Genomic DNA, 23,896 nt, shown 5'->3' with positions numbered 1-23,896 from the left:
GTAACTGTGGATCAAACATAGCAATCATAAAAGTTGATACTGTAAATGACATGTTTTCAAGTATAGAAATGTGAAGTGTACATTTGGACTCATGGGTGTGTGGTTTGCTTGTATGACATCAAAGCGATAATTTATTAAAATCTCAATTTTTCAGAACACTTTGACTCCTCTCGGTTTACAGCATTTCCCTTACTCAGACAACAACAAATGTGCAAAAGTAGCCCAATTAGCGGGAGGGATGGGGGAATCTTTTTGTCATGCCCGGTGCTCAAGTTTATAACTGCTGTCAGTCAAAACCCATACAGCCCTGTGAAGTGGAGAACCTGAGCTCTGATGTCATGTATAGCATGTTACTGTACAGCCACTGGGTTCCAATTTAGGCGCTTATCAATGACAAAATCATTTTCAACCTGTATAGGTGATGACAGGAGCTGTGAGTGAAAAGGGCCACCACTCTAATGATTTTGGATAGGATGGAATGGATACAGCCTTGTTTGGCCCTTTTATCTTATCATATAAATCCTCTAGTAGGATGGTTTAGAGATAGTATTTACTAGTAAACACTATGATTATTTAATTCAGAAAGTTAGCATAATGTATTATGTCTTTCTCTATCCCACATAGAGTATTCTCATTCTTCTTGCTGATTGGCAAAACACCACACCCCTTATCCCATTTTTACATTTTCTTGAAAGTGACATTATAGTATTTCACTGGGTGGAGGAACTATTTTTGCTATTGCCCCCAGTGTTTACTAGAAACTTCCAAGACTTTGTTTTCCACTCTCTCTGTCTGTATTTGTGTCTGCTCTGCATACCTCTACAGTGGACAGGGGGATATGTGTTATGGAAGGGAAGTTTGATTGTCAGGGATGTTTGATTGTTTTGTTTGTGTTGGAGTCAAAGACAGATTGACAGCGTCTGTCGTTTTATGGCCGTCACCTGCCTCTGAACCTCACTGGTGCACATGTAAACGTAACACATACACACACACATGCATGCGCGAGCACACACACACACACACACACACACACACACACACATGCAGACATGCAGAGAGAGAGGGATAGTTCTGGAATTGTTGGCGAACAGAGTATGACATTTGTGCAGGGCTTAAGTCTGGACAGGAGCTAATGAAAGGCCAGCTTAGTGGGTGAACTGCAGACGGTGCCGGTTGAATTAGGAGCTCAGCTTATCAACAAGCCCCGATGGGCTCTAGACTGCTGTCCAAACAGTATTACTTCCTAAGTGGCAAAGTTAACTTAATGAACGCAGTGATGATTCAGACACTGGCCTGTTACAGTAGTGGGTCACTGAGTCCTGTCTCGTGGACTTCTTCTTACATTGAATTACTATGTTCCAGTGAATGAACACTGCATATCTACAGTCCCTTTGCACATCTTAGATTGAGACTTGGTGTTGTGCTTGGTATTGTTTCTAAACTAGGGCCAAAGACACACAAAGAAAGTAATGTAGAACAGAACAATGTGTGTGATTAGATATTGGTCTTTCCTTCTGAGGAACACTCTGAAGTGGTCATTAGAAATATCATGGTCCAAACACACCAAGACTGTCGTGAAGAGGGCACGACAAAGCCTATTCCCCCTCAGGAGACTGAAAAGATTTGGCATGGGTCCTCAGATCCTCAAAAAATTATACAGCTGCACCATCGAGAGCATCCTGACTGGTTGCATCACCGCCTGGTATGGCAACTGCTTGGCCTCCGACCGCAAGGCACTACAGAGGGTAGTGCGTACGGCCCAGTACATCACTGGGGCCAAGCTTCCTGCCATCCAGGGCCTCTATACCAGGCGGTGTCAGAGGCCCTCAAAATTGTCAAATACTCCAGCCACCCTAGTCATAGACTGTTCTCTCTGCTACCGCACTGCAAGCGGTACCGGAGTGCCAAGTCTAGGTCCAAAAGACTTCTCAACAGCTTCTACCCCCAAGCCATAAGACTCCTCCTGAACAGCTAATCATGGCTACCCGGACTATTTGCACTGCCCCCCCACCCCATCTTTTTACACTGCTGCTACTCTGTTAATTATTTATGCATAGTCACTTTAACTCTACCCACATGTACATATTACTTCAACTTCCTCAACTAGCCGGTGCCCCCGCACATTGACTCTGCACCGGTACCCCCCTGTATATATAGCCTCCCTACTGTTATTTTATTTTACTTCTGCTCTTTTTTTCTCAACACTTTTTTGTTGTTTTATTCTACTTTTTTATTTAAAATAAATGCACTGTTGGTTAAGGGCTGTAAGTAAGCATTTCACTGTAATGTCTGCACCTGTTGTATTCGGCGCATGTGGCCAATAAAATTTGATTTCATTTCATTAGAAATAGGCCACTAGAAATAAAGAAACTCCCATTTCTGGTGAATGTATAAATGATGCAATCCTTCTATTCGCCTCCCCAGTTCCCTAAACTCTAAACAAGTTGCGTATTAACAAGCCTCATCACGGCTATGAGAGAATTTGAATGCCATTCTTTGAGATCACGTCAGTGCTTACTAAACTTAGCGTGTTGTTTATCTAATGGTAAAGGCAGGTGTGTATCTACAATATGATAGGCTGTCTATTCTCAGCATTTCATTTGGTCCCAGTTGGGGTCCAGTTTTAGGTTGTTGGTGTCATTAGGATGTAATCAAAGGATCAGTAGTCTATCTGTTTTATAGATATAGGTCACTTAGCCCTGATACGTGGTTGTTGACTCCTAGATGCCTCATAAGAGTCAACAGCCATGTATCAGGGCTATAGGTCACTTACACTGTGTGGGTTAATACAGTAGTTACACTATTAAAAAATCATCTAAATTAACTGATCGTAGTGCGTGCATACATTTGTATGGTTGGCCCCAGCAGGAATCGAACCCACAACTCTACTGTTGCAAGCACCATGCTCTACCAACTGAGCCACAGTGAGACATTATCTATGTGATATACAAAGTATACATGTGATGTCATATATTTATGTATGTATGTTGTGTTTCAGGTGTGTGGGGGCTAACATCCTGCTGCTGACCCAGGCGTTCAGGAGGAAGTTCATCATCCCAGACTTTGAGGCATTTGCGTCCAACATCGACCAACTGTACTACAGTACCCAGAGGCGGGAGGGGGGACACGTGAGTTCTGTTAGGATGCCTACACCTGTGGTTTTCAAACCTGTGGTCCGTGGACCGGAGTACTGCAGGTGGTCCGCACATTTTGGTAGATTGTTTTGGGGGTGTACAATTTTTCTTCAAAAAATAATAACAGTTTGGAGTATTTATGGTATAATACGCAATTTGACATGACTTTTCACAATGTAAATGGTTTATAATAGGCCTTTAATTTGGTAAATTCACTGCTAAAATTGAAAAATGTTAGCCACAAAGATATTTTATGTTTACAAAAAAACACGACTCTGCAAATGGTGGTCCTCAAGAGCTTTTGACAATGATGGTCCCCGGAACAGAAAAGGTTGCGAACCGTTGGCCTACACTATACACATAGTAATTCCCACGTTAAAAACGTTCTCTCACATACTCTACACATACACACCTACACATTGACATATGAGGACAAGCTAAAATAAGCACACCACCAAACATTTGCTTGCACACATTAAAAAACATTCACTTGGACACTGTGAAAAGCTCACTCACTGTACATTCGTAGATACATGCACATACACACATGTCCTGTACATACCTGCCTTTGACATACATGACACATGACTTATCCACTCCATTCCTTTGTGTGTGTGTCTTTTGCTTAGGTAGCAGATTACATTCCTCAACTGGCTAAATTCAGCCCTGATCTGTGGGGTGTGTCACTATGCACCGTGGATGGACAGAGGTAAGATTACCGCATTTGAGTCACCTGTCTGTCTCCTTTTATCACCACTGGTTTCCATCATAAGACACATAACCCCATGTCACTGAAATGAAGAGCATTGAACAGGCAGGCAGTCTGCATGTCACCCCCCCCCCCCCCCCCCATCTTGCCCAGTCAGTGTCTGCCTAACTTATTCATGTAGAATCATCCTCTGTATCTGCTTTCACCTCAGCTGTCCCATGATCTCTCCCCTGTGTCCTGCTGGCGTGATGCAGACATTCTGCAGGTGACACCAACGTTCCATTCTGTCTTCAATCATGTGTGAAGCCTCTAGGGTACGCCATCGCTGTGCACGAGATTGGCACTGAGCATGTGCATCGCTACGTGGGCAAAGAGCCCAGCGGACTCAAATTCAACCAGCTGTCACTGGATGAGGAGGGTGAGAGACTGTTACCCTAACCCTGTATGGCTAGATACACACACCTAGTACATGTGGATATTTCTATAAAAAATGGGGCCAATGTGTGACACTGGGATTGACATTTCAAAATGTCTTTTTATGCTGTTCCACATGTGTACTTAGAGGAATAAAAGTGAATATATGCAAATTGGCCCATAACTCCACCTATACAACAACATAGGCCTAGGACTATAGATCCTTTAAGCAGGGTTCATATAGACATTGGCAAGTCAAATGTCTGATTTTCAAGGTAAGGCCTATTCCAGTAATTTTCTGAGCTCCAAATTAAAGTTCAAGTATGCAACTTCAAGCCCCTGTATTGTTTAAAATTGCAGATGTAACATGAAAAAAGTATTTGTCATGTTATTTCATTACCAGATCATATTGTGAATAAGCCCATTAGGCTATGTAATTTGTTGTCATTATATCCAGAATAAGTAATAGGACTAGTTTTGGGTGTTGCGCAATAGTCTATCTTTAAACGATTGCTCACAGTAGACTTGGTGTCCAAACCAAGGCACAAAAACATATGAAAACATGAACACATTACCTTGATGCTTTCTCTGTTAAATCTAACGAGACCCTGCTGTAAATCAAGCAGACAACAACAGATGATCAACCTCAATTCTCTAGGGATATTAGATCCAACGTGGATCCAGGCACAACCGTCTTCACCAACTTAACAAATGAGACACCAAAATATTCTGGACCTTCCTTGCGAACACCTTTTTTTTCCAGCACTTGGGCTCTTGTTGCATCACATGCGCTATCACAACAGCTGTTCGTCACTTGACTGTCATTTGGAAAATTCCTTCCTAGATCAGATGATGATGTGTGAAAATATCATTGCATAACTAATCAGCTGGACACCAAATGCTCATCCAACAAGTATTATGCATAATTATTGAAGAACCACTTTAATGACAGTATCAATTTAGGTTTTAAGTATCAGTGTAAGGTGACTTTCGGTTAGAAGGATTCGATTTTGCAATCACATTTATTATTTTGGATTTGTGTGCCCATGAAAACTGTTTTCACCTCATAACATAAGAAGACAAGAAACGTTATGTAGTTACACTGCATTTCTGAGATGTCCTATACAAACAACTGTCTGACAGCTAGATCCAGGATTCTTACAGGGTTCAAGTTCAATGTCAAATTTAACTGATTTATGCTTATATATGATGTAATGACATAAATGCAAGGACAGAAAAGTAATGTTTTATGTCACATGCTTTTGAACAAATCCGTCAAGACACCAACCATGATAAAGTTTTACACATAGGTTTTAAATCAACTTGTGAATTTGATTGAATATAGCTATGATCCCCCCTTATATCTTAATGTAATGACATTAACATTTTTTGCAGATTATTATTAATGACTTATCAACAGCTGTAAGAAGTTGTCCAGTGTAGGAAATCCTCAGTGGGACCCTAGTTTATAGAAAGACCCATGTCTCTGTGTCCACTTCTGTGTAGATGCCCCACACTTGAATGCATCTGAGTACTGAGGTAACTCAGTAGTAAGGTAGTAAATAGTATTTCCAATGTTACACTGTGGAAGCAAACAATTATGGCAAGACAAGAGAGCCAACCTCTCTGCAACTACATGGGAAAATACCCATCAGCTTGATCTATGATTGCAACAAGCTGTAGGTACAGTCAATAGAGCAGGAACAAGCAAGAACAGGCCATCTGATCATTAGCAAGTCAATACATCTTATCTGCAGGTTCCCTCTCAGCTGGCTAGGTGCCATTACATATGTTCATCTGTGGCACACACACATGCATGTGTTAACTTTTTTTGTGGAAGTTATTTTAGTGGCCATATCTTTAGGTTATATGGTGGTGGTGGAGTGCACGGCAGTGATAACATTGTCCTCTCTCTCTGGACAGATAAACCACACAACCCTATGGTGAACGCCGGGGCTATCGTCATCAGTTCTCTGCTCAAGGTAAGGGGATTTCTGGGTGCACTGATGTTATAATTAAGTGATAATCCCCTCGAAGCCGGTGTTTGGAGGATATATTGGCACGTGTTGCCAATATATCCTCCAAACACCGGCTTCGAGGGCATTAACACTTTTATACAACGGGTTACCAACATATTCAAACAATGATTGACATATTTTCATTAAAAACTTTATTTTGATGAATTTATTCATACTATTTCATCCTTCCACAAGATATAGTCCCGACACAAATCTAGGGTCTCTACCCAAGCCGGCTGGTCGTTCGTTCTATCGGTTCGGTTGCCAGAGTTGCGACCCAGTCGTTCAGTCTTTTTGTTCTGTATCTATGGACGTGACCCGTTCGTTCTAAATGTTCCATTGCCATACTGGCTGGCAACGTTCTTATCCCTTGCTTGCTAGCTAGCCAACTACAGCTAACTTACAGTCATGTCAAAAAAGTTCAGCCTGAATAACAGCAAAGTAGCAGCATTTGCATTAGTTTAAGCTGTTTTCTAGTGACATTTATTTGGATACATCCATAACAATGAGCTAATGAGGCGCGATTTTGCCTGGCATAGAAAATGTGCTCACTCGTCAGGACACTGTTGTTCAGAGGAGCTAGCCAACAACACAGCTAACACAATCACTTCCGACTGAAGCTGGAAAGACTGCAAACTAGCTGCACTTTGTTTCATTTTACCTTTTTTCAATTGACATTTCTTTGTATATATCCATAAAAAGTCTGATTCATGATTTCGACTGGCTGAGAAACGCCGCCTGCCTTTCTGTCTCGTCCCGACTCCCGACACGTTCATTACTATGGGACAGCTGGAGATCAAATTTGAATATTGAAACAATGTTGCAAATGTCGGACAGACAGCAAGGTTAAGACAAATCTCTGCTGTTGAAAACGAAATGTTAGTCTAAAAGAAATGTCTTGATGCTTTTTATAGTGGTGGAGATCAAGTTTATAAATTGCCTGGCTGGGCTGATGAGACAGTGGATTGCGTGGTCAGATGGAACAGAGTAAATAGGCATTTTAACGACATAGCTTTAGCAGGTGGTAACTTGTGGAATAGACACCAGCTGGAATGCAGTTTTAACCAATCAGCATTCAGGATTAGACCCGCCCGTTGTATAATCTCTTATAACCTTTTCATGAGGTTTTAGAATTAGAGCACAGCTCAAATCTTTGCTACCTAACTGAAACAAAATCAGGAGTACATTACATGCACACAGATTAAGCATTGCATTGCATATATGAATGCAAACTGCTATACACCAAATCCACTCCAACATCAGATATACAGGAAATCTGTCGTAACTAGTACAGCCAAGTGTCACGGTCAGACTTTACCGTCAATCATTGACCAATTCCCCCAATTGCCCAGAGGTCAATAAACTCTCACCAGCTGACTCACCATCCCTCCCAATCAGTCAGCATTGCCTTCATTCTAACAGCTACAGCAGTGGGGGAAAAGGGCTGGCCTCTGCCTTATGTAGACATGGACCTCTATTCTTCTGTGTTTTCCTCTCCTTTCCATGGCTGCCTGTCCTTACCAGCTGACTGGAGAGATATGCCTCTTGGCCATGTAGGTCACGTACAGTAATGGGGGAGGGGGTTACTGTCGGTGTGTTTGTGTGTTTATTTTTTTTATGTCTTTGACAATCGTTCTTTAAAGGTCTGATAAATACGGTTTTATCTCAGTATCATATAATTTCTGGGTAACAATTACAGTGCCTTCAGAAAGTATTCATATCAAATCAAATCAAATCAAATGTTATTTGCCACATGCGCCGAATACAACAGGTGTAGACATTACCGTGAAATGCTTACTTACAGCCCTTAACCAACAATGCATGTATTTCTTAATAAAAAAGTAAAATAAAACAACAACAACAAAAAAGTGTTGAGAAAAAAAGTGTAAAATAAAGTGTAAAATAAAATAACAGTAGGGAGGCTATATACAGGGGGGTACCGGTGCTGAGTCATATCCCTTGATTTATTACACATTTTGTTGTGTTACAGCCTGAAATCAAAATGGTTTAAATCGTTTTTTTCACTCACCCATCTACACACAATACCCCATAATGACAAAGTGAAATGAAAATGTCTACATAGGGTCCTTTAAAGGGCCAATGTAGATGTTTTTTTAAATCTCAATATCATATCATTTCTGGGTAACAAATAAGTACCTTACTGTGATTGTTTTCAATAAAAATTGTCTAAAAGAAACAAAAATAGCTTCTTAGCGAAGCGCAATTGACCCTTCGCTAAGCCACTGTTGGTTACTGTTGCAACCTCGGACAACAATTTCCTGGGAAGCCCAATTCCCCATTCAACCACTGGTGAAATCCCCTCACAATGACCTCAAACTGTGTTTCTAATACACAATGAAATTAAACACAGACCACCCCTTGCTAATCAGGAAATTCTGGGGCTGGGTTTAGCAAAGAGTCAATTTCTCATGCAATAATTTTGCTAGGACTGTCTGAGTGGGTAGGGGAAAACTAGCTGTTATTGGCAGAGAGGTTTGGAACTTTGTCTTATTGGTCTATTAACTAATTTACCGCCTGGAGATGTCACCAGTAAGGCCAAAACTCCATCGGATCAAAACAGGCTGACATTTTAGGCGGTCTTTTATCATTTTCACAATTTCACAGTATTATTCCAATCTCATAGTGTGGAAATATATATAACAAACAGAAAAATCTAATGTTTGACTGCACTGGGCCTTTAAGTACAGGAAGCGAGAACAGATAGAGATGGCTGAAGGTAATTTCATTGGCTAATAGTCTATTGCACATACTGTACTAGGCAAGTTGAGGGGAGGACTTGTACTCTTCCAAGTCAGTGTATTACCTCTAGCACGTTTTATTTTGAGTTTATTCAACTGATTTATAAATCAGTTCAGTTGATCTTTCAGAGAGAGCAGAACTCTCAGAAGTTATGAGTGGAAAGACGTGTCACCACTCATGAACACTTCATCAGAATATTGCTGAAAATAAGCCAAGGGTCGCACCACATCAGAAGAAACCTATTCCTTGAGGATAATTCAACAAGTCACAGTAATGTTTCAGATCCTCTCTGACCTTTCAGGACAGTGTGGCTCAGAGCAGTAAGGGGAAGTACCAGTCTCTGCCCTTTTTGGTGATTTAACGACTTGGCGGTGATCTTTCACTGTACCCTGAAACTTAAGCAGGGCAATAATCTGCCCCCGGAGCTTCAAGCCCATGTCATACTCATCACATTACCACACACGGACAGACAGGTGGACAGACAGACACTGTGACTAGTCCTACCCCACACGCCCACCCAGAATCTGTCTGATTCTGCCAGAATACACAAACACTGCAACCTAGGGGCCGAAAAGCTCTCTGCATAGTGTCAATACAGAAATACTACAGCACAAGAACACTGTCCTAAAGTAGTCTTGTTTTTTTACAGCCTAACTCGAACAAGGCAGAGAGGTTTGATTATGTGAGTATCTTTTAAGATTTCAGACTTCTGACATGTCTTATTAGTAACAATGTACATGATATACACTGAGTGTCAAAAACAGTAAGAACACCTTCCTAATATTGACTTGCACCCCCTTCTGCCATCTGAACAGCCTCAATTTGGTGTCGAAAGCATTCCACATGGATGCTGGCTCATGTTGACTTCAATGCTTCCCACAGTTGTGTCAAGTTGGTTGGCTGTCCTTTGGGTGCTGGACCATTCTTGATAGACACGGGAAACTGTTCAGTGTGAAAAACCCAGCAGTGCTGCAGTTCTTGACACAAACTGGTGCGCCTGGCACATACTACAATACCCCGTAAAAAGGCACTTAAATATTTTGTCTTGCCCATTCACCCTCTGAATGGCACACATACACAATCAATGTCTCAATCGTTTCAAGGTTTAAAAATCCTTATTTAACCTGTATCCTCCCCTTCATCTACACTGATTGAAGTGGATTTAACAAGTGACATCAAAAAGGATCATAGCTTTCACCTGGATTCACCTGGTCAGTCTGTGTCATGAAAAGAGCAGGTGTTCTTAATGTTTTGTACACTCAGGGTATTATTTAATCTCACAACTGACACGTCTTTTATCATAGGTAATGGAATACTTAAAGAAGATGACCGGCACAGAGTATGTGGGCTTCAGCAACGCTACGTGAGTGTCAAATTGAATGTTATAATATGCAAATGCAATTATCCAATATTGCAGCCCATACAGTAACTTTACTTTGTGGTGTGATAAACAGCTTTTAATATGTATTTGCCTTCACAGTTTCCAATCAGAGAAAGAGACCGGGGATAGGAATTTTGCTATTGGTTACTACCTGAAGGAGAAAAAAGTGAGTCTGAGTGTTTGAGCTTCACGGAGTCTTACCAATAGTTATACCAATTCTTAAACTCTAAGACTATGAGTTATACTACCTGTTGTTTGTGACCTGAAACTGTGGCCTCTCTCTCATTTTGCCTGACAGTGCTTTCCTGAGAATGCAGATATGATTGCAGCCCTCGACTTCTACTTCCAGGTGAGACTCATTTTTTAAGAAGTTCCATAGCACTGAATCCATAGCACTGAAGGTCTGCGCTGTAGCACAATTGAAATTGAAAGGTGATTTTCGATTCAGCCAACATATGCAGCGTTTACCGTGAATGCAGTCTCCGCAAACGCAGGAACATTGCCTTTCAATTTAAATCGCGCTACAGCGCAGATCTTCAGCGCTACAGATTGAATCTAGCTCCTAGTTTCTGTCCCAGGTGGAAACACTCTGTATTCGACTAAAGTACTACCCTGTACAGTAAACCAGTGGTCTCAACTATTCTCTGTTTTCTCAGCTGTGCTCCATCGAGGTGACGTGTGAGTCAGGCAGTGTCATGGCCGCCACACTGGCCAACGGGGGCATCTGTCCAATCACAGGCGAGCAGGTGCTGAGTGCGGAGGCCGTTCGGAACACCCTGAGCCTCATGCACTCCTGCGGGATGTACGACTTTTCTGGCCAGTTCGCCTTCCATGTGAGTCATTGAGAAACAGAGGTCAGAGGTCAATGACCTGAGGTGACCTTATCATACTGTATGTGGTCAGATGGAACATTCCCCATTATCTCAGATGTGCCATATTGCTTTCACCTATCCTATGTTGTCAGATCAGTAGTTAAAAGAGAGGAGACAAGTTATTGCTATTATCAGAATTTATTGCTATTGTTTTTGGTTTCTGTTATTGTTTATTTGTTTGTTTTTTGTTTTGTACCGTCTTGGTGTGATGCCTTGGTGGGGTGGGGTGGGAGGGAGGGATGGGTGGGTGCTGTGGGGGTGGGTTGATTAAGGACTGGGGATGTTGTATTGTTTTCAATGTCTCTATGTTCCCAACTGAAAATCCACAAATAAGTTTATTTTTATTTTTTTAAAGATAGGAGACAAGGAGAGGAATCTGTTTTAGACTATTTGAGATGCACCCGGCTATAAGTGTCATTCCACCTGTTCTTTTTTCCAGGTGGGTTTACCTGCTAAGTCTGGCGTTTCTGGTGCAGTACTGCTGGTGGTCCCTAACGTCATGGGAATAATGTGTTGGTCTCCTCCGTTAGACCGTGTCGGAAATAGTGTCCGAGGCATTCACTTCTGTCAGGTACACAGACAAGAAGAATTTCAATCCCCTATGACTTATGTTTTTGTCATACCCAGCAGTCGATATTTATTCTCACTGATGGCCTTGTTTTTTGACATATCGAAAGTAATTTTAATGTCATACCTGAGTGTGTACTTTGTAACTGTATGATATTGTAAAATTGGAAGATTCAAACAGAGTAGAACATTGAATAGTACAGTAATCCATAATTTTCCTGTGTGAATTTCCCCATTCTATCTGCTGATTGATCAGGAACTGGTTTCTCTCTTTAACTTCCATAACTATGACAACATGAGACACTTTGTAAGGAAGCTGGACCCTCGCAGACAATCACTTGATGATAGGGTAAGTAAGGGATAGAGTATGCACTAAATACTTATTTTAATTTTTTCTTAGTTGAACATTTTAAACTCTCTGGAAAATTCATGTTTTCTGTTCATGTCTCCTTTACAACACCTGAAACACCTTCTTCTGCCCCCTTCAGAACAAGTCAGTGGTGAAACTGATGTTTGCAGCTTACAGTGGAGATGTCTCTGCCCTGAGGAGGTAAAGACTGAATCCTGGGAGCCTAGACTAGTTATATAAATCCAATCCATTATAATCGGTCCTAATGACTTACAAGAAATTATAGTTTGCCTTTTCATAAACAAGCGCTGGGCGCCAGACAGACAAGAAAAAACGTGTTAAATGATTTCCATAATATGTTTACATTTATGTTCTGCATGGAACAGACAACCCCTCGTATCAAATCAATTTCAGTTAACTTCAATATAATTACTATAGAGCTTTTCACAAAGTCATTTGTCTCAAATCCCTTATCTCTTAGTCTTGGCCATCTGTCACTCCAATTAACCTTTTAGTATACTTTGATTTTCTTCCTTTTCTTGCTCCTGTCTTCCCCTAGGTTTGCTCTCTCGGCTGTGGACATGGAAAAGAAAGACTATGATTCTCGTACAGCCCTCCACGTAGCGTCAGCTGAAGGTGACTCTATAATTTGTTATGATAAGACTGTACTCTCACATAACGTGTACTTCACCTTATTGTTCACATTTGTAATTCAAGTGTGGCTGACATGGTTTAATTGGAGTGGATGGCTTCGCTGTGAGGACTATAGATATATGAATGCATCACTGGTTGGTTGCACAAACTCATTACCGTATGTTGAAGTTGAATTCGCCCTTCCTGTTTATTCAGGTCATGTGGAAGCGGTGATCTTCCTAACAGAGACGTGCAAAGTGAACCCCCATATAAAGGACAGGTAGGGACACCACTTCGTCCTCTGCCTGACACTTTTAATAACTCACACATCTCTGAGAAGAGACTGGTGGTTTTTAAAGTGTCCAGGTCTTTAAAATCACCCTACTACACCAGACTAGTTAAGGGCTAGAATGATATCTTCAACTGAGACTCATTTGACACTCTAGATCCAAACTGTTACAGACCTATATCCATCCTGCCCTGCCTTTCGAAAGTTTTTGATAGCCAAGTTAACAAACAGATCACCGACCATTTTGAATCCCACCGTACCTTCTCCGCTATGCAATCCAGTTTCCGAGCTGGTCATGGGTGCACCTCAGCCACGCTCAAGGTCCTAAATGATATTATAACCGCGATCGATAATAGACAGTACTGTGCAGCCGTCTTCATCGACCTGGCCAAGGCTTTCGACTCTGTCAACCACTGCATTCTTATTGGCAGACTAAATAGCCTTGGTTTCTCAAATGACTGCCTCGCCTGGTTCACCAACTACTTCTCAGATAGAGTTCAATGTGTCAAATCTGAGGGCCTGTTGTCTGGACCTATGGCAGTCTCTATGGGGGTGCCACAGGGTTCAATTCTTGGGCCAACTCTTTTCTCTGTGTATATCAATGATGTCGCTCTTGCTGCTGGTGACTCTCAGATCCTCCTCTAAGCAGACGACACCATTTTGTATACATCTGGCCCTTCATTGGACACTGTGTTAACAAACCTCCAAACGAGCTTCAATGCCATACAACACTTCTTCCGTAGCCTCCAACTGCTCTTAAACACTAGTAAAACTAAATGCATGCTCTTCAATCGAACGCTGCTGGCACCCGCCCACTCGACTAGAATCACTACTCTAGGCGGCTCTGACTTAGAATATGTGGACAACTACAAATACCTAGGTGTCTGGTTAGACTGTAAACTCTCCTTCCAGATTCACATTAAGCATCTCCAATCCAAAGTGAAATCTAGAATTGGCTTCCTATTTCGAAACAAAGCCTCCTTCACTCATGCTGCCAAACATGCCCTCGTAAAACGGACTATCCTACCGATCCTTGACTTCGGCGATGTCATTTACAAAATAGCCTCCAACACTCTACTCAGCAAATTGGATGTAGTCTATCACAGTGCCATCCGTTTTGTCACCAAAGCCCCATATACTACCCACCACTGTGACCTGTATGCTCTTGTTGGCTGGTCCTCACTACATATTCGTCGCCAAACCCACTGGCTCCAGGCCATCTATAAATCACTGCTAGGCAAATCTCCGCCTTATCTTAGCTCATTGGTCACCATAGCAACACCCACCCGTAGTATGCGCTCCAGCAGGTATATCTCACTGGTCATCCCCAAAGCCAACACCTCCTTTGGCCGCCATTCTTTCCAGTTCTCTGCTGCCAATGACTGGAACAAACTGCAAAAATCTCTGAAGCTGGAGACTCTTATCTCCCTCACTAACTTTAAGTATCAGTTGTCAGAGCACCTTACCGATCACTGCACCTGTACACAGCCCTTCTGAAATTAGCCCACTCAACTACCTCATCCCCATATTGTTATTTATTTTGCTCATTTGCACCCCAGTATCTCTATTTGCACATCATCTCTTGCACATCTATCATTCCAGTGTTAATACTAATTGTAATTATTTTGCACTATGGCCTATTTCTTGCCTTACCTCCATAACTTGCTACATTTGCACACACTGTATATTTATTTTCTGTGGTATTTTTGACTTTATGTTTTGTTTTACCCCATATGTAACTCTGTGTTGTTGTTTTTATCGCACTGCTTTGCTTTATCTTGGCCAGGTCACAGTTGTAAATGAGAACTTGTTCTCAACTGGCTTACCTGGTTAAATAAAGGTTAAATAAAATAAACAAATAAATGTGTCACTTGTTTCCCTTTGCCTTGCACCACATTTGCCTCTGTAGCTGTAAGCCCATTTCAAAGCTTTTTCCTGAACGCTCATATCTCTCTCTGTGTTATCAGGTGGGGAAACACACCCCTGGATGATGCCAGGCAGTTTGGTCGGGACGGGGTGGTGTCAGTCTTGACGGAGTACCAGCGGATGTACCCATGCAGTAGTGAGTCCCAGTCCGAAACAGAAGACCAGAGAAAGTTAGACACATTGAAGGTGGTGGTTTAAGCCAGACAGAATGGATGTGTCTAACAATATTTAATACAAGAGGCATTGGCTGTTTCATTCCAGGAAATTGTCGCCTTCCCCTATACCCTATATTACTCCCCTTAACAGATCTATAGGACTGGATAGGCCCAAGCAATATGGCGGAAAGCAAGAAGAGCTATAAGAAACACCTTCTCAGGTAGACAGGTGACAACGTTTTGGAATTAAATGCAGCCATTTCGTGCCATTAGTGAAGAGGTGTAAGTGAGTATATTTGATATGGTCCCACGTCACTGTGTATAAAGGTTGGGGTTCGCCACATCATATCGCACTCCGCTGTGAGAGATTGTGCTGTCCCAAGCACACTTTCTTTGGCCATGTTGCTGCACATAAAACTTCTGGAGTCTTCAGGAGTGGACAGAATCAATGTAGCACTGTTTCAAGTTGACATGGCACCAACAAGTGATCAGTTGCAAGTTCAGGTGAACTTGGCAGTTATTTGTTTGTAAGTACACACACACTTTGTCCTTACTCGTCACTTAAAAATGCCAGTCTGATGCACATTTTATGTATATATGCTGCCTGTATGTGACCAGTGTTTGTAATGTATTTATACAATGTTTTGTGATGTGTTTAATTATGTATGACGCTACATTAGTATTTTGTTAGTAGATTTTATGCCACTATACATATAACTGCATTATGCACACAGCATTGTAACGTTACATATTGGCAGGTTATAAATATACTGTACAAATCTAGAAATATATTAAGTAGGAAAGTATATATTAATCTACCTCAATAGGAAGTACACCAGTATCATAAGCAGGTCAGAAGACAGGAGTGAACTATGAGGAACCTATGAGCCATGGATCATGAGGATGAGGTATTTGACAATCATTTTTCTTCTAGTCTTTTCTCCTCTTTGGTGTGAATACTTATAACACGGATTGGCCCAACATAAGAGAAACACAACTTTTATGTAACTATAGAAACGGCATGTCTAAATGGGATCGTTTGAGTGACTGAGACTGATGAATATTCATGTATGACAGTGTCCCATCAGCATTTCCTTTTATATGTACATGAATCTATTGATTCAGATGAATGTTGTTTTGATATGTTATAGAACCAAAGACACACACATCCAGGGTTTTCTTACTGTGATTAAGTGATGTTGTGCTACAGACTGCTTCCTCAGGTTAAACTGTCAATGTAAGCTTGCTGCTGTAAATAAATGAGTTAAAATGTATAACGGTTTTTATTTCAGCATACAATCTCAGCACACAATTGGATTATATCAAAAGGCTCAAAAAGGTATGGTTTTGCTTTAATTCAAGTTTGACAACATAATGGAGGAAGTCCAAACATTAAGCAATAGTAATAACAGTAACATTCCCAGTACCTAATGATCTCTTGTTACACACAGGATGGCTACATATTGTTGGCATTTATTTCACATTAAAAAAAGATAACACGAGGTAACAAAAACACAGCTTATTCTGCTGAGTCTGTATGGCAATGAAATGACACATTGGACCAACTCCCTGCTTCCCCAATTGAAAATAAACTTCAGCTCTACATTCGGATGGAGAATACTGCTCTTCATGGGAGATTTGAAAGACATGTACAAGTGCTGCCTGCTGGAAGTCTTCAGTTTACAAAAACCAAGTTAGCAGAGTTAATGCACATCACGCTCCTGGCCCCCTCTCTCCTTGCCATATTGTCATCAGTCCAGAGATCTTTCTGCTTCACTTTAAGCCTTCAGGCTCCTTCAGACCTGAGTGTGTAAGCAGCTCTCCATCCCACAAGCCAAACGCTGGGCAGAGAGGCCCCCTGAACGTGGCCCTCATGCTGTGGATCACCTTGGCCTTCGGGATATCCACCAGGCCTATAAGGCCGGCCTCATAGTCTAACAGAATGCCCACGCGATCAGGCTTACCCACCAGAGGCACCGGCACCCTCTGGTTGGTTGTCATAGCAAACCACTTGCGCTGGACATAGCCGAACACCCAGGAGGCGCGGTTGGTGCCTACGCAGTCGTCCCGTGACATCGCCGCCTCAGCCACGCCTAAACGGAACTCTGAAGACTTCTTCACTGTCACCTCCCAGTAGTGGCGGCCGCCTGTGATTCGCCCGTCTCCGAACACCACGGCCCAATCACGGAAGCGCTCAGGGTTTTGTTGGACATGGCTGGGGTCTATGCCCAGGATGCGATAGATGACACCTGTGTCCTTCTTAAAGAGGTCCAGACTGCTGTGGGCTGTCCTGTCGTCCAGCTTAAACTGCAGGTCTATTGAGAGAAGCAGATTTGAGAGCAAACGTTATTAATAGATACTGGCAACTGCAGAATGTTCTCTAGAGAACAAATACATATGCATGGTGGATGTGGAGACATACATGACATAAGACATTTTCAAACATTGTGATTTACTAGCAAACCGATTTAAGCTAAGCAGTGTAGCTGTTGACCCTAGTAGCTTTAAGCTACTAGGGTCAACAGCTACACTGATTTAAGTATGACTATAAGGTAAGAAAGCTGAAATGCAGTTTACTAGTCCTTCCAAACACGATGTAACCAAACTTTTCAAAGCTTCTAAATTCTGTAAAGTTGGTGAAATGTCAGATTTCAAAACGAAAGTAAATTTACGCATGGAAACGTGCAAAAATAGGCCTACACGTTAAGATTTACAACAATCAGGTGGTCGCGAGCGCGGTCAGAATTGTTATTATGTAATGTCCCCTGCTCTGACCTCTAGTTTGCTATGAGCTGAAACTAAGCTCGCTCAGTGTCCACTCTCAGTTGATGTTTCTACTCACTATTGCCCGCCGTTTCGGTAATATACGATCTTGTCGCTGGAAGAAGTGTTCCACGCGTTTGTCTGCGGGACACTGCGCCCACAACTCGTCCTGCCAAGCGACAATAATGTCCCATGCCAAGGGGCATCGCCATCTTTACTCTCCCAACAAAGCTATTTCCTTCTTGGTAAATCTTCAAACTATGATTATTGCTAAATGGCGCCATCTACGGTACCGGAGACTGCATTGAACATATGATACTGGATTACATTTACCATTGAAACCTGGTTAGGCGCTGTCCATGGTGCTGATTTGACTGTTGAAGGAACGCTCAACAGGTGGGCTCTGTCATGTGGTAGGCCTACACTTAGTTTTTTAGATTATAGAGTACCGCACTATGAGTCATAATACCCATAAAACCTAACGGTCAAACAGGGAAATGGTTCCAATCGTTTTTCCACCATTCATTTTTCCCAAAGGGGATTTTAGAAACACTTAAAATAAGGACTGTGTTTCATGTAGGCTTACCCTGGCGTGACGTTTTGATAACCGTGTAAATCTCTGTAGGACAAGGTGATGTTTATCAATATATTCGCCTGTATTTACCCCCCAAAAATTAAATGATAATTAGCTGCTAACGTGGCTATCATAAAAAAATACAAATGCCATGATGATCTGGACGAGACTGCCGAATCGAGGCAAAGGAAAGAATCTCTTGATTAACTATCTAATGTTAGCTACATACAATACCCCATAATGACATAGTGAAAACATGTTTTTAGAAATATTTGCACATTTCTTGAAAATGAAATACAGAAATATCTAATTTACGTGAGTATTCACACCCCTAAGTCAATACATGTTAGAATCACCTTTGGCAGCAATTACAGCTGTGAGTCTTTCTGGGTAAGTCGCTAAGATCTTTGCACACCTGCATTGTACAGTATTTTCACATTATTATTTTTAAATTCTTCAAGCTTTATCAAGTTGGTTGATGATCATTGCTAGACAGCCATTTTAAAGTCTTGCCATAGATCTTCAAGTCGATTTAAGTCGAAACTGTAACTAGGCCACTCAGGAACATTCAATGTCGTCTTGGTAAGCAACTTCAGCCTATATTTGGCCTTGTGTTTTAGGTTATTGTCCTGCTGAAAGGTTAATTTGTATCCCAGTGTCTGTTGGAAAGCAGACTGAACCAGGTTTTCCTCTAGGATTTTGCCTGTGCTTAGCTCTATTTCGTTTATTTTTATCATTAAAAAAACTCCCTAGTCCTTGCCGATGACAAGCATCCCCATAACATGATGCAGCCACCACCATACTTGAAAATATGATGAGTGGTACTCAGTGATGTATTGTGTTGGATTTATCCCAAACATAACGCTTTGTGTTCAGGACATAAAGTGAATTTCTTTGCCCATTTTTTTTGCAGTTGTACTTTAGTGCCTTATTGCAATGTCACGACTTCCGCCGAGGCTGCCTCCCCTCCTTGTTCGGGCAGGTTTCGGCGTTCATCGTCACCGGCTTACTAGCCACTGACGCTCCATATTTCATCATTCCATTTGTCTTGTCTTGTCAATTACACACACCTGGTTCATATCCCCTCATTAGTCCGTGTATAAGTGTTCCCTCTGCCCCCTTGTCCTTGTTTTATGTGAAGATGAGTGTAGCTCGGTTGAGCTACCCGTACTATGTATTGCCGGGGATATTTCTCCCTGTGTGCCTGTATTGTGTTCCAGTGCGCCTGTATTACGCCCTGTGCTGTTGACGCTATCCAGCGTAACTGTGTCCTATGGAATAAACTCTGTATTCAGTGATTTATCCTCCTGCGCCTGACTCCTTCAAATCACCCTCTCACATGCAAACAGAATGCATGTTTTGGAATATTTTTAGTTTGTACAGGCTTCCTTCTTTTCACTCGGTCACTTAGATTGGTATTGTGGAGTAACTACAATGTTGTTGATCCATCCTCAGTTTTCTCCTATCACAGCCATTAAACTCTGTAACTGTTTTAAAGTTACCATTGGCCTCATGGTGAAATCCCTGAGCTGTTTCCTTCCTCTCTGGCAACTGAGTTAGGAAGGATGCCTGTATCTTTGTAGTGACTTGGTGTATTGATACACCATCCAAAGTGTCATTAATAACTTCACCATGCTCAAAGGGATATTCAATGTCTTCTTTTTTTTTACCCATCTACCAATAGGTGCCGTTCTTTGCGAGGCATTGGAAAACCTCCCTGGTCTTTGTGGTTGAATCTGTGTTTGAAATGTACTGTTCGACTGAGGGACCTTACAGATAATTGAATGTGTGGGGTACAGAGATGGGGTAGTCATAAAGAAATCATGTTAAACACTATTATTGCACACAGAGTCCATGCAACTTATTATGACTTGTTAAGCAATGTTTACTGCTGAACTTATTTAGGCTTGCCATAGAAAAGGGGTTGAATAATTATTGACTCAAGACATTTCAGCTTTTCATTTTTAATTACATTTGTAAAAATTTCGAAAAACATAATTCCACTTTGTGTGTAGGCCATTGACAAAACAATCTAAATGTATTCCATTTTAAATTCAGGCTGTAACACAACAAAATGTTGAATACTTTCTGTAGGCACTGTACCCGTTGGGGGCTAAATGTGTCTTGGTTTATTGATGAACACGCATACAACACACATACAATGTAGGCCTACAGTTTATCTCTTTAACGCGTATATCGTTAGAGAGAGAGAGATTGAAATCATGATATAGCGGGTGCGTTCTTTTGCGTTCTCCTATCATCTGTTTGCATGATTGGGGAGTTTACTCAGATCACAACTGCATGCCACAGTTCACATCTTTCAGTGTGGCGCAGGACTGGTCCTCTCGCTTGCACTCTGCTCTCACTGCCTCCCTGCGATGGCTAGACAAATATGCATAAAGAAAAAACGCTCACGAGTCACGACCGACCAATGCAACAGCGAAGCCCTCAGTCCCACGGAACATCTCCTCCGACCTCTCCCCTGCGGATAGAACCGCGGTTCTGCCAACAGACAGACACAAAGGAACGACGGATATGAACTAGTCTTCAACAGGGCGCTGAAGCTGGACAGTCAACACGGACGAGCCCTGCTTCACTCACTCCTCTTCATGCCTTGCGTTTCTCCTTTCTTTCAGTCAACAATTAATCTGCGACCAACGCTCTATGACCGAACGTGTTCCATATTTTTCACAGCTGTAATTGCCTGACACGTTTTTCAGAACGGCTACCTGGACTTGACAAGACGGTAGAGAAGCAGTGTCTCCGAACACTGTTCAATGATCGGGACTTTTCTTGCGGAAAAGAGGAGCATCTTGGTGACTCATAGGCTACTCTTGAATTATTTGCTTTATTTTGACTCTTACTGAGAATTCATGCGCGCCTGCCTTCAATGAGGGTATCCTGCGTTTTTTGCATCCCGCCTTTTGAATGATGATAACCACGAGACAGAAAAAATCCCGCGCTGGTTTTCCCGCACGTTTGGGCAGTTAGTCTTTAAATAGCTATTACTTGCTAATGACAGGTATATTGGAGATGCCACAGGTGCATGGTATGAATTTGATATGAAACAGATGCTCAGATCACATATTATTAAGTGCACCGAATATGAATGAGTACATCATTCTGTTGTATGTGTTTTTTTATCAGCTTGGATAGATAGTTGAATATGGTTGTGAGGTGAAGTAATTTACCTGCCTTCTGAACTGCAAACAACTTCAATGTCCCTCTGCATTCTGTATAGCTATTAACCCAGACTGTAGCATAATGGACCTCAAAGTAGAATCTGAAGAAATGGACTGCAAGAAGCCACCCCCCATTGAGGTTTTTGCGCACAACTCAACACTGCACGGAATTTCGCACATCTTCACCTATGAGCGAGTCTGCATCAAGCGCTGTCTATGGGTCGTGTTCTTCCTGGGCTCCTTGACTTTACTACTGTTTGTGTGCGTGGACCGAATACACTTCTACCTGGAGTATCCGCACGTCACCAAACTGGACGAGATCTCGACCCCGACGATGGTGTTCCCCGCTGTCACGTTCTGCAACCTAAACTTCTTCCGCTTCAGTCGCGTGACGCGCAATGACCTGTACCACGCAGGGGAGCTTCTCGCGCTACTCAACCAGAGGTGCGTTAAACGTGTGACAAAATGTGGATTTGCAGTGGCACTCTAGTCCCTATAAAATGCACTAGGTTACGTTTAGGCTAGAGCCCTGAAATGGTACCTTATGCCCATGTGTCCCTGGACAAAACTATACAGGGAATATGGTGCCATAACAGATGCAGCCAAACATTTGAACCTATAGCCACTAGATCAGAGTGGAATCATCAGTGGGAGTTCATTAGTCATAGTCAGGCAGTAGACCTAGTTCCCTCAAAGGTTTCGGTTCCCCTCAACTAGTAATCACATTCAGACTGATTCGCTATGTGTACTGAAGAAGACGATATGCAGTGTAGAGAGATGTGTGTGACATGACCTCCTGTGCAGAGTACATAGCACAGGTGTCACCAGTTTGGTGTAAGACATGTACTTTCAATTCAACATTGCTGTACTACAGGCCTATATTGTTAGCTTATTGATTTACAGATCCTCTCTGTGAGACATTCAGCCTTTACAATAGTCATGAAAAGTCAGAGGCAGAACTGAATCAGTCATAAGTAAGAAGAATGGTGAAGGTGGCAAGGTGCCCCATTGTCTGTAACAGTGTTGTGCCTCACATCCTCAGGAAGCACTTTGTCACTCAGATGCTTTGATTTCCTTACTGGTGGTGAATCATGCCAGCCCTGCTTAGAGAGAAAGACCCGATTTGTCTGCCTTGGATGGATGAGCCGAGAGGGCTTTAATGTCACAAACCCCAGAGAAGAGCAGCAGCAACTCTGAGAGGCCGGTATTACCGCCGTGCCTCGCTCACTGGCCACAGCACAGCTCCATGCCATCTCCAAGTTGGAGTAATGTGTGGGGCTTAAGACGCTGGAGACGGCCTTTGCTTGCTCTGATTAACATGAGCCAAAATGAAACCATATTTGAAAGAATGCATTTTGTAGACTCTCCAGACCACACTCCACAGTCTTTACTAGATATTGTAATTTTAGTCCCTGCATTCCATCAAACCCTTGGGATTCAGTATTACCCAATTCCAAACCTACACTCCAATAGCTGTCCCCATAGAAAGCGTTCTTCATAGAACCCAAAGGGTTCTACCTGGAACCAAAAATGATTATTCAAAGGGTTCTCATATGGGGATAGCTGAATAACCCTTTTAGGTTCTAGATATAACCTTTTTTTCTAAGAGTGTAGGGTTCCTTGTTGATTCTACCAGGAATGACAGATAAGGTATAGTTATCTTAAATACAAATGGTTTATATTTTACACACTGTACAGTGTGCAACTAGACATTGGCTTTCTAAGAGTGGAAGGAGGGAGTGGAGGAGGGGTATCATATTTCCATACAGACAGAGTTAGACTAATACCAGCCTGAGACTGTGTGACTGTGGTCCTCTGTAGCTCAATTGGTAGAGCACGGCGCTTGTAACGCCAGGGTAGTGGGTTCGATCCCTGGGACCACCCATACGTAAAAATGTATGCACACATGACTGTAAGTCGCTTTGGATAAAAGTGTCTGCTAAATGGCATATTATATTATATTATATAAACACACTACTATCCCCATGGTGTTTTGATTTGATAAGGATTCCCATTAGCCAATGCCAATGGCGACAGCTAGTCTAACTGGGGTCCGACACATAATGAAAGAGACATTACAGACAAAAATACATTACAATTTACATAAAAAAACATGAACATGTAGACATTACAGACTTTTAAAAAGAACGACAACTAAAGACACACACAT

At 42.0% G+C, this 23,896-nt stretch overlaps 3 protein-coding genes across 3 annotated transcripts in view; 2 read left to right on the top strand and 1 right to left on the bottom strand.

The window, feature by feature from the left end:
• Positions 1-15,465, top strand: part of LOC311148247 (glutaminase kidney isoform, mitochondrial-like) — a gene marked incomplete at its 5' end in the record, with an annotated part of 28,188 nt that extends 12,723 nt beyond the window's left edge. The window contains 15 exons of the mRNA XM_084185150.1: positions 2,999-3,128; positions 3,764-3,843; positions 4,098-4,261; positions 6,181-6,239; positions 9,685-9,717; positions 10,340-10,398; positions 10,516-10,582; positions 10,715-10,765; positions 11,073-11,249; positions 11,728-11,859; positions 12,112-12,204; positions 12,344-12,405; positions 12,764-12,840; positions 13,054-13,117; positions 15,094-15,465. Coding sequence (XP_084041276.1) covers positions 2,999-3,128; positions 3,764-3,843; positions 4,098-4,261; positions 6,181-6,239; positions 9,685-9,717; positions 10,340-10,398; positions 10,516-10,582; positions 10,715-10,765; positions 11,073-11,249; positions 11,728-11,859; positions 12,112-12,204; positions 12,344-12,405; positions 12,764-12,840; positions 13,054-13,117; positions 15,094-15,250 — 1,405 coding nt within the window. The 3' untranslated portion in view covers positions 15,251-15,465. The remainder of the gene's footprint in view (positions 1-2,998; positions 3,129-3,763; positions 3,844-4,097; positions 4,262-6,180; positions 6,240-9,684; positions 9,718-10,339; positions 10,399-10,515; positions 10,583-10,714; positions 10,766-11,072; positions 11,250-11,727; positions 11,860-12,111; positions 12,205-12,343; positions 12,406-12,763; positions 12,841-13,053; positions 13,118-15,093) is intronic.
• A 1,073-nt stretch (positions 15,466-16,538) lies between these two features.
• On the bottom strand, positions 16,539-18,195 carry spryd4 (SPRY domain containing 4). Its single transcript, XM_084184592.1, has 2 exons — positions 18,050-18,195; positions 16,539-17,522 (listed from the first exon to the last, which is right to left on the bottom strand). The coding sequence occupies exons 1-2, from the start codon at positions 18,180-18,182 to the stop codon at positions 16,981-16,983; spliced, it is 675 nt and encodes a 224-aa protein (XP_084040718.1). The 5' UTR covers positions 18,183-18,195; the 3' UTR covers positions 16,539-16,980.
• Positions 18,196-21,808: 3,613 nt separating this feature from the next.
• Positions 21,809-23,896, top strand: part of LOC311147776 (acid-sensing ion channel 1-like) — a gene marked incomplete at its 5' end in the record, with an annotated part of 71,353 nt that continues 69,265 nt past the window's right edge. Inside the window, one exon of the mRNA XM_084184553.1 lies at positions 21,809-22,170. Coding sequence (XP_084040679.1) covers positions 21,809-22,170 — 362 coding nt within the window. The remainder of the gene's footprint in view (positions 22,171-23,896) is intronic.

Source organism: Coregonus lavaretus, assembly GCF_964263955.1.
Source record: "Coregonus lavaretus genome assembly, chromosome: 20".
In the NCBI taxonomy this organism is placed as follows: Eukaryota; Metazoa; Chordata; class Actinopteri; order Salmoniformes; family Salmonidae; genus Coregonus; species Coregonus lavaretus.
Note: the sequence above shows the minus strand (reverse complement) of the source record. Positions and strands in the feature narration are given on the sequence as shown.

Excerpts from the sequence above, each read along its gene's own strand:
- spryd4 (XM_084184592.1), bottom strand. The coding sequence starts at position 18,182 with ATGGCGATGCCCCTTGGCATGGGACATTATTGTCGCTTGGCAGGACGA. Across the intron at positions 17,523-18,049 it reads TACCGAAACGGCGGGCAATA|ACCTGCAGTTTAAGCTGGAC; the intron begins GTGAGTAGAAAC and ends TTCTCTCAATAG.